This window comes from Pteropus alecto, unplaced genomic scaffold (genome assembly GCF_000325575.1).
Source record: "Pteropus alecto unplaced genomic scaffold, ASM32557v1 scaffold76, whole genome shotgun sequence".
Classification (NCBI taxonomy): Eukaryota; Metazoa; Chordata; class Mammalia; order Chiroptera; family Pteropodidae; genus Pteropus; species Pteropus alecto.
The window spans coordinates 29,710,212-29,721,484 of record NW_006443138.1 but is presented as its reverse complement, the minus strand read 5'-3'; the positions used below and the strand labels follow the sequence as shown (position 1 = coordinate 29,721,484).

The 11,273-nt window shown below is 35.6% G+C and overlaps 1 protein-coding gene across 1 annotated transcript in view; it reads right to left on the bottom strand.

Moving 5' to 3' along the window:
• Nucleotides 1-321: 321 nt before the first annotated feature.
• The window catches only part of ERC1 (ELKS/RAB6-interacting/CAST family member 1), a 480,046-nt gene continuing 469,094 nt past the window's right edge, over nucleotides 322-11,273 (bottom strand). Inside the window, exon 20 of the mRNA XM_015598545.2 lies at nucleotides 322-1,567. Within this exon, the coding sequence (XP_015454031.1) occupies nucleotides 1,430-1,567 (138 nt within the window). The 3' untranslated portion in view covers nucleotides 322-1,429. The remainder of the gene's footprint in view (nucleotides 1,568-11,273) is intronic.

The following is an 11,273-nucleotide window of genomic DNA, read 5'->3' as shown; positions in this document are numbered from 1 at the left end:
AGAGCAGCAAACAGAAACCCTGAATCACCCAATGGGATCCTGCAGGCAGGTTAAGTGACTCAGTCCTCTGACCGCAAACCCATCAATTCCATTACAGTCAAAAATGAGAAATGCTGATTTGTGCAAGAGTTTTCTGGAAAAGATACCTTCTATTAAGATGGGGAGGGGATGGGTATGCCTTTTACTGCTTTGACTCAACCAGGTATGTCTCAGAATTCTTTACACCTCTCCCTCTTTTTCAAGGATGGGTGCCTAAAGCTGACTTGCGAACAGTAGGCATTTCATAAATATTCTTTGAACAAACGAATGGAGGAAGGAATGTGTGTTGGATAAGAAACATTCATTTGTGCCAGAAGGAGGTTCCAGGCAGTGCATGAGGCTGTGGTTCTGGGAGTACAAATCAAGATTAAAGCTACAAGGGTGGAAGGTGAGTCATAAAGTTCAATGACCATTGGGCTGCAAGAGCTGGGAGCATGGTGGTGGGAAGGCAGAAGCATTCTTTCGGGACTCAAGGGCCTAGAATGCTGATGGGAGAGACGTTCAGGAGAAACCAGCCTGACCCCAAGGAATGGTCATCTTCTACAGAAGCAGAGCTGGCGACGACAGTGTCTCATGTCAAACTCTTCTTCTCTTTCAATTAAATATAAGATCTGACAAACTAAGCATAAGGTCAAAGGTCTTAAACAAGAGGGACCACGGGGAGAACTGTTCACACCATCCTCTTGTTAACTGGCTGAGAAGAGCAAGGATGAGAGACAGACAGGGCTGGGCATTAGTGTTCACTGAGCCGCCAGGAAGACTGCTTGCAGCTCCCTGCATAAAACATTACAGATGAAAAGTAAACAGAAGAGACAGTAAAAAGAAGAGTCGGTTTTCTCTTTGTCCCTGTTCTCTCTTTTCCCCTCTCTCTCTTTCTAATACTATCTTTCTGAGATTTTTTTTTTAAACCTTTTTAGGAGAAAGCACCTGTTGTATATTAGAACACTCAGCTCTCCGGTCCATGGGGAAGCATTCTCTCAGTATGTTGAACTGCAAGTAGATTCCAGATTTAGTTCTCATGACAAAGACAGAAGGTAAGAGGCTCCCTACTCCATGTTCCTCAGTGAGGGCAGAGCAACCAGCTTCCAGAGTTCTCCACTGCTGATGACCAGCTGTCAGTTCTTCATGGAGACTCAGCTACTTACCCACCTTGGACATCAAGAAAATAAGTGTAGACACAATATCCAAAGTAGAAAGGCAGAGTAAGATGACAGATGTAGTAGAAATGGTGCTGGAATCATACTTGAAAGACCAACCAAGGCAGGATAGAGTTCGTAGTGTTTGTTTGGTGCCAAGAAGGTTCTGGGTGCCTGTTTCTCATAGCTCTCTTTTCTTGGCTCCTGGGTTCACTATTTGGGCTGCTGGGTTGGCAACTCCCCATGAAGCGGGGTCAAGATGATTCTTCTAATGCGTTGACCACTTGCTCCAGGATGTCGGGGCAATGATCTGCTATCTGCTGGAGAATGGCATTGGCAAACTCCTGCAGCTCTGCATTGTCCCGTTCACCTTTTTCTAACTCATTTTGAAGCTGAAAAGGAAAGGAAAGATGGATTTTAGATAAAATAAAACAATTCTATTTGCACTGAGCTAAGAATTATTGTTCATCATAAAGAAATGACATTTGCAACAACATGGATGAAACTAAAGGGCATCATGCTAAGTGAAATAAGCCAGACAGAGAAAAACAAATACTGCATGGTATCACTTACATGTGGAATCTGAAAAAAAAAAAGTTGAACTCATAAAAACAGAGAGCAGAATGATAGTTGCCAGGGGCTGGGAGTAGGGAAATAGGAGAGATTGGTAAAAGGGTACAAACTTGCAAATATAAGAAGAATAAGGTCTGAGGATCTAATGTAAAACATGGTGACTATAGGTGAAAATACTGTACTGTATAACTGCAATTTGCTAAGAGTATAATTTAAGTATTCTCATAAAGAAAAAAGGAACTACGTGAGACGATGAATGTGTTAACTCGACTGTGGGACTATTTTCACAATGTATATTTACTTCAAATCATCATGTTGTACACCTTAATATATCACAACTTTATTTGTCAATTATGCCTCAATAACACTAAAAAAATGATAAAAGAGACACTTTTTGTGTGAGGTCTTCCTGCATGTAAGTGAATAGCCAGGTACGTGTAAAGGTAAATGTCAAATGTCTTTTCACAAAAATGAGGGCTAAAGAAGTTAGTGACTAGTCCAAGGCCCAATGATGGTAATTTGAAGAGCTGGGACTCCAATCCCGGTCCTATCATTCAGGTGGAATGTTCTCTCTGCTGTGCCACACTATGACACACATGCCCAGGTGAGGGGAATGTAGTTGATCTCAGATGGAATCTTCATCTTGCGTAATGGTCCTTGCCCTACAAAAACTTTTAATTTAAAAGACTTCCCCTATTTTCTATATATACCACTTTTATTCAGTATATCAGACAGCCTACCTTAGGCCTGTTAATTTAGCTAAAGAGATTATTTTGAGAAAACAAGGTAGTCCTCTGTTTGTTTAGGAGTACGTGTATTTTCGACTTCCTATTGTTTTAAACACCCTCTCTGATATTCCTTCAAGCATTAAACCAACATTTATCGAGGGCCTAGATTTGGTCCTTGCCCTCAAGACCCATTTAGGTTAATAAAAGAGACAAATACGTAAACAGATAATTACAGCCCAGCATAGTAAGGGCCATACCGAGGCAGGAACATGTGCTGCAAGGGAAGGCATAAAAAAGGCTATCTCATCCTGGAGGAGTCTGAGAAGGTACTAAACGCAACATGTGATTTGGATCTTGAGAGCTGAATAGGAGTTTGGGAGATCAAAGACAGAAGAGGCTTTCAAGCAGATGAAACAAATGCAGATGCATGGAGCTATGAAAGGGTTTGGCACAGATCTAGGGAAGAGTGAGGCGTTCAATATGGTTGGAACACAAAGTAAGGCGATTGGGTGGAGAATGATAGGAAACGAAGCTGAAGAGACAGACCGGGGCCAGATTGTGTATGTAAAGCTAAGGAGTTCAGATTTAATCTGGTTAAAACAACAACAACAATAACAAAAGGAAGTCCAAGAATTTTTAAACAGTCCAGGGACATGATGAGCTTCATTTTCTTAGAAGATAGCTATGGAGATAAAAACAAAATAGACTGAGTGGGATATGTCAAGGAGGTAACTGTTAAAAGCCCAGGTGAGAGCTAAGGAGGGCTGAAACCAAGGTAGGGTCCGGGGCTGTGAAGAGGAACAGACGGATGGGAGACTTTCTAAAGGTGGAACTGGTAGGAGGTGGAGTTAAGTGAGAGAATGGAGAATAACTGTGACAGTTTTAGCTGAGGATATTAGACAAATAAGACTGAAAATACAAGAGGCAGAGCAGGTTTTAGGGAAGAAGAAGATTAAAAATTGGAAGTGTAGTTAAGAACATAGGCTTTGGATTTAGGCTGCCTGGGTTTCAATGTCAGCTCTGTCAATTATTAGTTTGTATCACCTGGACCTGTCTGAGCCTCAGTTTCCTCATCTGTAAAATGGGGCAATAACATTTATAGGGTTGTTTTAAAGATTTAATGAGATATTCCTATAAAGTACAGTATAATGCCTAACTCATAGAAAACACTCGATGTTAGATGTTATAATTATTATTACTATTGTTTTTTTTATTAAGTAGGTAAGATTATTCAGAAAGAGCATGTAGATTAAAAAGCAAAGAGAACCAAATTTTAATTACAGTGTTAATAGAATCTAGATGCTCTGAGCCATGAATTAACATGCTACTTCCTCAAATATATCTAACTGTTGGGAACAGATTTAGTAATATACTTTCTGCTAAATGTTGACTAAAAGATCAAGACATGTAAGGACTAGATTTAAACCACACCAAGTCTTGGTGCACTGCGTATCAAGGCCTGGCTGTGTCATATAAATATGAATCTCTGAAATGGGGAAACCAAGGAGGCCAGATGCCTTGTGAATATAGCTGTACAGAATATAATCCAGAAATATCGCTAGGTGAAAAGGCTACAATTCTCAAGTTTCTTCAGTGGAACTGAAATCAACCAGGTAAAGTAAGCGAGGATAATGCCAGGTCGTATTGCTTCAGTTGCTCATCTTAATCATTCCAGGAATATTCTCAACAACTCTGGTTTATCTTCTGAGTCAGGTATCTGTACTTCATTCTCGACAAGTCACATATTTATTTCTCATAAATTTTTTTTTTTAAATTCTATCTGGCTTCTGTTATTTTAAGTAGTTAAACATGAAGTAACTAATGGATACATTTTAGTTTAATAATATTTTCCAGGGTTTTTTTTTTATTATTTAATAAGTATTACACATGCATTGTAGAAAATTTGGAAAAGAAAGGCACCAAGAAAAATAATCACCTATAACATTAGCATCGGGAGATAACCACTGCTATATATTGTCATATATTCTTTGAGATTTTTATTATATATACATGTAATTTTAGAAACAAAATTGCAATGATAGTATATAGATTATTTACAAACCAATTTTATTTTCACCTAAAAGTATACTATAAATAAATTTTCAAACCAAATCTCAAAGGCTCTTTTTGGAACTTGATAATCGATTCTAAAATTTATCTTAAAGTGTATACATAGAAGAAGGGCCAAGAAAATATTCTAAAGAACTAAAAATGATGTCGGACTTGCTCTTCCAAATTATAAAACATACTATAAAAATACACTAATTAGAAGAGTATTGTATTGATAAAATTAGATCAGTGGGATTTAGAATATGAATAGGAGGCATTTGAAATCAATTAATATTTTAGGTCAACTGAGCTTAATTGTATTTAGATTCCTGCTCATTCCATATGTAAACATAAACTTCAAACTGGCTAAAGATCTAAATTCAAAAATTACACTGTGAATGCACGTTCTTCTTAAGTGCACGGGGAATATTCTCCAGGAAAAATCATATGTTAGAACACAAAACAAGTCTTAATAAATTTAAGATTGAAGTCTTATCAAGAATCTATTCTGACCACAATGGTATGAAACTAGAACTCAATTACAAGAAGTAAACTGAAATATTCACAAATATGTGGAGATTAAACAACATGCAACTGAAAAACCAACTAGTCAAAGAAGAAATAAAAAAGAAAAAACAAAATACTTTAATACAAGTAAAAAGTGAAATAAAACATATCAAAACTTATGGGATGTAGCAAAAGCAGTTCTAAGAGGGAAGGTCATAGATATAAATGCCTACATTAAGAAAAAAGAAAGATCTCAAATGAAAAACCTAACTTCACATCTCAAGTAACTAGAAAATGAAGGACAAACAAAGCCCAAAGTTAGTAGAAAGAAGGAATTAACAAAGCCCAAAGTTAGTAGAAAGAAAGATTAGACTGGAAATAAACAACATAGAGATTAAAAAGATAATAGAAAAGATAAATAAAACTAAGACTGGTTTTTGAAAGGTTAAACCAAATAGACAGACTGTTAGACTTCTCAGCAAAAATGAGAGTACTCAAAATCAGAAATGAAAGAGATGCTAAAACTGATATCACAGAAATACAAAGAACCATAAGAGACTATCATGAACAAATATATTCTAACAAATTAGCAAATCTAGGAGAAATGAATAAATTCCTAGAAATATAAAACTATCAGAATTGCATCATAAAGAAATAGAAAATCTGAACAAAGCAAACACTAGTAAGGAGACTGAATCAGTAATCAAAAACCTCCCAACAAATAAGACCTGTACACTGAGAACTCTAAGACACTGATGAAGGAATCTGAAGAAGACATGAGTAAATGGAAAAGATTTAGATTGGAAGAATTGATATTGTTAAAATGTCCATACTACCCAGAGCAATCTTCAGATTCAGAGAAATACTTATCAAAATTCCAATGGCATTTTCCACAGAAATAGAACAAACAATACTCAAGTTTGTATGAAACCATAAAAGGCCCTGCATAGCCAAAGCAATGTTGAGAAAAATGACCAAAAGCTGGAGGTATCATGTTCCCTGATTTCAAACTATATCACAAAAAAGCTACAGTAATTAAAACAGCATGGTGCTGGCATAAAAACAGACACATAGATCAATAAAATAGGAATAGAGAGCCCAGAAATAAACCCATATATATGTATATGGTCAATTAATTTATGACAAAAGAGTCAAGAATATACAATGGGGGAAAGGACAGTCTCTTCAATAAATGGTGTTAGGAAAACTGGATAACCACATGCAAAAGAATGAAACTGGACCACTATCTAACTCCACACATAAAAATTAACTCAAAATGAATGAAAGACTTGAATGTAGGACCGAAAATCTTAAAATTCCTAGAAGAAAACATAGGTAGTAATAAGCTCCTTGATATCAGTCTTAGTGATTATTTTTGGATTCCATGCTAAAAGCAAAGGCAACAAAAGCAAAAATAAACAAGTAGGATTCCATCAAACTAAAAAGCTTTTTTTGCACAGCAAAAGAAACCATCAATAAAATAAAATGGCAGCCTACCGAATGGGATAAAATATATGCAAATCATATATCTGAAAAGGAATTAAGATCCAAAATGTATAAAAAACTCATACAACTCAATAGCAAAAACAAACAAACTGATTAAAAAGCAGGCAGAGGATTGAACAGACATATTTCCAAAGAAGATATACAGAGGGCCAACAGGCACATAAAAAGGTGCTCCTGATCACTAATCACCAGGGAAATGCAAATCAAAACCACAATGAGATACCACCTCACACCTGTTAGAATGGCTATTATCAAAAAGACAAGCGATAACAAGTGTTGCTGAAGATGTAGAAAAAAGAGAACCCTTATACACTGTTGGTGGTAATGTAAATTAGTATAGCCACTATGGAAAACAGTATGGCAGTTCCTAAAAAAATCAAAAATAGAATTACAATATGATCCATCAATTCCACTTCTGGATATTTATCCAAAGAAAATGAAAACACTAACTGAAAAAGATATATGCACCCCAATGTTCACTGCTGCATTATTTACAATACAAGACATGGAAGCAACCTGTGTCCATTGATGGATGAATAGATAAAAAAAATCTAATACATACACACACACACACACACACACACACACGGAATATTATTCGGTCATAAAAAAGAAGGAAATTCCGCCATTTGCAACAACGTAGATGAAACTTAAGGGCACTGTGCTAAGTGAAATAAGTCAGAGAGAGAAAAATACCGTATGATCTACTTACATGTGGAACCTAAAGAAAAACTACAACAAAAGAACAAATGAAAATCATCGACACAGATTACAGATTGTTGGTTGCCAGAGGTGGAAGAAAAGGAGTGAAGGGCACAAAAAAATCACAAATTTCCAGTTATAAAACAAGGAACAACAAGAACAAACTAATCAAAAACAGACTCTCAAATATAGAGGACAAGCTGGTGATAGCCAGAGGGGAGCAGGGCTGGGAGAAAGGGGTGAAGTGTTAAGAAGAAATTAGTAGTTGATAGATGGTCATGGGGATGGGGAGCACATCATAGGGAATGCCGTTAGCATTAATGTAATGGCTAGGTGGAGAGCTAAAGGAGAGAAAGAGCAATCAGGGGGATCATTTACAAACTATATAAATCTATATAAAACTATATAAGTCTAACTAATGTACTTATACTCGAAACTAATAATAAAATAAAATAAAAAAGAAACCTAGTAATAAAAGTAGATGAACTAAAAAGAAAACTAAATAAGTCCTGAGGATAATTTAATGTAAAGCATGGTGACTATAGTTAATAATACTGTATTATATATTTAAAATATGCTAAGAGAATAGATCTTAAAATTTCTTATCACAAGAAAAAAAACTTGTAACTATGGGTGGTGGTGGATGGTAACTAGACTCAATGTGGTGATCATTTTGCAATATATACAAATACCGAATCATCATATTATATATCTAAAACTAATATGACAATGTTATATGTCAATTATATCTCAATAAAAATTATTTAAAAATTATACCATGAAAGTACTAGAAGCATAGGAATATTTTTTTATAATCTGTGCTGAAGGACAGGTAAATGCTTTGAATTTTATTTTTTGCTACAGACTGAATGTTTGTGTCCTCCCGCCCCCAATTCCTGTGTTGAAATCCTAATCTCAATGTGATGGTATTTTGAGGTGGGGCCTTTGGGAGGTAATCGGTCTTGAGGGTGGAACTTTCATGAACTGAGAATAATGCCCTTATAAGAAGAGTTCAGAGAGCTAGTTAGTTCTTTCCACCATGTGAGGACACAAGGAAGAGTAGGCAGTCCGCAACTGGAAGAAGGCCATCACCAGAACCAGCTGTCACCATGATCTTGGATTTTCAGACCATAGAATTGTGAGAAACAAATTTCTGTTGTTGATCAACCACACAGTTTATGGTATTTTGTTATAGCAGCCTGAACTGACTAAGACGAGGGGTAATGCTTTTAAAGAAAGTGATAAAAGGAAAGAAAAAAAAAGAACAAATTAGATTATTCAGAAATTTAACATGTTTGTATGGAAACAGAAGGGATATAAATTAAATTCAAATACAAATGATGGCTTAGGAAACATTTATAATAAATAAGACAGAACAAAAAGACAAAAAATTAATATCAATAATTATTATAAAAGTGGTACTATAAGCCTAATAAACCTAATGGAAACATGGGCAGAGGAAATGAATAAAAAACTTACAGAAGAAATACAAATGGCTTAATAAGCACATGAAAATATTTAACTCTGTTAATAATTAAAGAAATAGAAATTAAACACGGTAGGGTTTTTTCTCCCTTATCACATTGGCAAAAGAATGTTAAAAATCAGTGTTGGTAAGGATTTGAAGAAGTGGGTACTCTTTATACCACTACTGATGGGAATACAGATTGGTAAAAGCAATATGGTCTTATCAATCAAATTTAATTGTATATGTCCTTTGACCAAATAATTTCACATTTAAGAATATATGCTATAGAAATATCTGTAAGAAATTCGAGAATGTACGCACAAGTATGTTTACCAAGGCAATTTATAAGAACAAAAAACTTATTAATGAACTTGGTGTCAAACAAGAAGTGAGAGAGATCTTTGTGTCTAGAACTATATATAAAAAATTTATGGGAAGAAAAACACAAAACTATTAAAAGTGGTTAGTTTGAGTAAACGGAAGGACTTCTGATTTTATTGTTTATACTTCTACATTGTTTGATACCACAAGCAACATAGATTTTACGATAAGAAATCTGAATAAAAATATATAATATAAATATTCAACGCTATGCTTTTTAATAAATTATGTGTAATTCCTATATTCTAAGACACTGAGAATGAACAAATAGAAATGTATAAAATATTCACTCAAAGAGTACTGACTGATTTGCCAATGAAAAGGAATGAAGTTCTGATACATGCTATAACATGAACTGTGAAAACATTATCGTAGGTGAAAGAAGGCAGTCACAGAAGACCACATATTGTAAGACTCTACTTTTATGAAATGTCCAGACTAGGCAAATCCAGAGTTAGAATGTAGATTAGTGGTTGCCTAGGGTTGGGGCGAGATGGGATAATTGGGAATGGATGCTAAAAGTATGATTTCTTTTTGGAATAAAAAAAAAGTTTGAAAATTGTAGTGATGGTTACACAATTCTGAGAACATATTAAACCAACTGAATTGTACACTTTAAATGGGTGTATTGTATAGCATGTGAATTATATCTCAATAAAACTGTAAAAAATTGAGTACTCTATGCAAAACACTGTATAATGTCCACAGAGAGGGATAAAGTGCTACTGCCCACAGTTTGGGCGAAGAGGAGGAGAAGGGGAAAGTTTCCTGAAGAATGTGGCAGTTGATATTAGGACACAGAAAAAAGTTCATTCTAAATGGAAAATAGTATGAGCTAATAAGGCATGGAGGAGGAAATGCACTTGGCTGTTCACTGAAGTTCAAGAATACAGGAATTACTACTGGGTCTTGACAGAAGCAATACCAGCTTTTCTAGAGTGACAAAAGGCCCCTGAGCTGCCTAGGCTTGGGCACTATCCCTCAGAGGACCCTCCAGCCCCATTCCATTACAAGGTTGCAGTGAAGCCACACCTAGGGCACTGTGTTCCATTTCAGGCACCTCATTACCAGAAAAATGGAGACAAACTGGAATAAGTTCAAAGAAAAGTGGCAGGCATGACTAAGAAGCTGAAAGGATCATTTTATGAGGCAGGATTAGAAGAACTAAATAGTAGACCTGAACTAACTGAAAACTAAGGGGAGGGAATGTGATTATTACCTACAAATGTCAGGAGGGTGTAAACAAGAAGCGGGAAGAATGATTAGCATTGGAGGAGGAAGTATAACTAAAAGTAATGGAAAAAGATTAGGGGGAAAACAAACCAGAGGTAGACTATAAGGCTAGGCTTTTTCCAAGGTCTAATGAATGGTTTGTCTGGGAAAGGTGTTTAAAAAAATAAAGGGGATCAGAAGAATCAAAAAGTTTAGAGAAGGAAGTGTTCGTTCATTAGCTGCAGTTGCTTTCCATCTGGTAGGCCTTTCTCTGTTCTCCAGGGATTATGAATGGTTTGCATTTTATCTGAAAGCAGTATTAAATGTGGGCATGGCTGAGCATAGAGAGATTTCATTGGCACTTGATCCATTATATGCTAAAATTTCCTGTCTTGAAAAAAATTTCAAAGATCAAACTTTCTTGTGAAACTGGAATACTTATAAAATGAGAGTTTTTATTTTGACTTTGAAATGCAAAGCTTTAGTCATTCTGAAGTCAAAAGAGTACAAGAATGTGTTGCTAAAATGCTTAGACCACTTAGTAAAGAAAGGCAGTGTGAAGTAAGCAAAAAAACTTAGACAGATGTGTTACATAGCACAGGTATGAAAACAAATCTTGAAATGTATCAGTACCTCGTTATTTTAAAATATTTTCTTAGCATGTGCATCACATGTAAAAGAGGAAGTGTTTGTACGGGTTTGATATGCAGCGGTACTATGGACAAGCTGGGAAAGGTGTATTCTAGCTTTGGAAACTTAATTTACCAAATCTCACTCAAGATATTTTTGTTCCCTCTACTCCTTGCCCGTGGCCCATGCTCACCCCTCCATGCCTGTCTATCCATCCATCTCTTACCTCTTCCCCAAAGAAACGTCTCTTTAGATTTGAATTTTCCCCAAAGTACAAACATGTAATATTTGGGATTTAATGAAAATGCTTATTATATCCTAGCTGCAATCAATAAATCATTC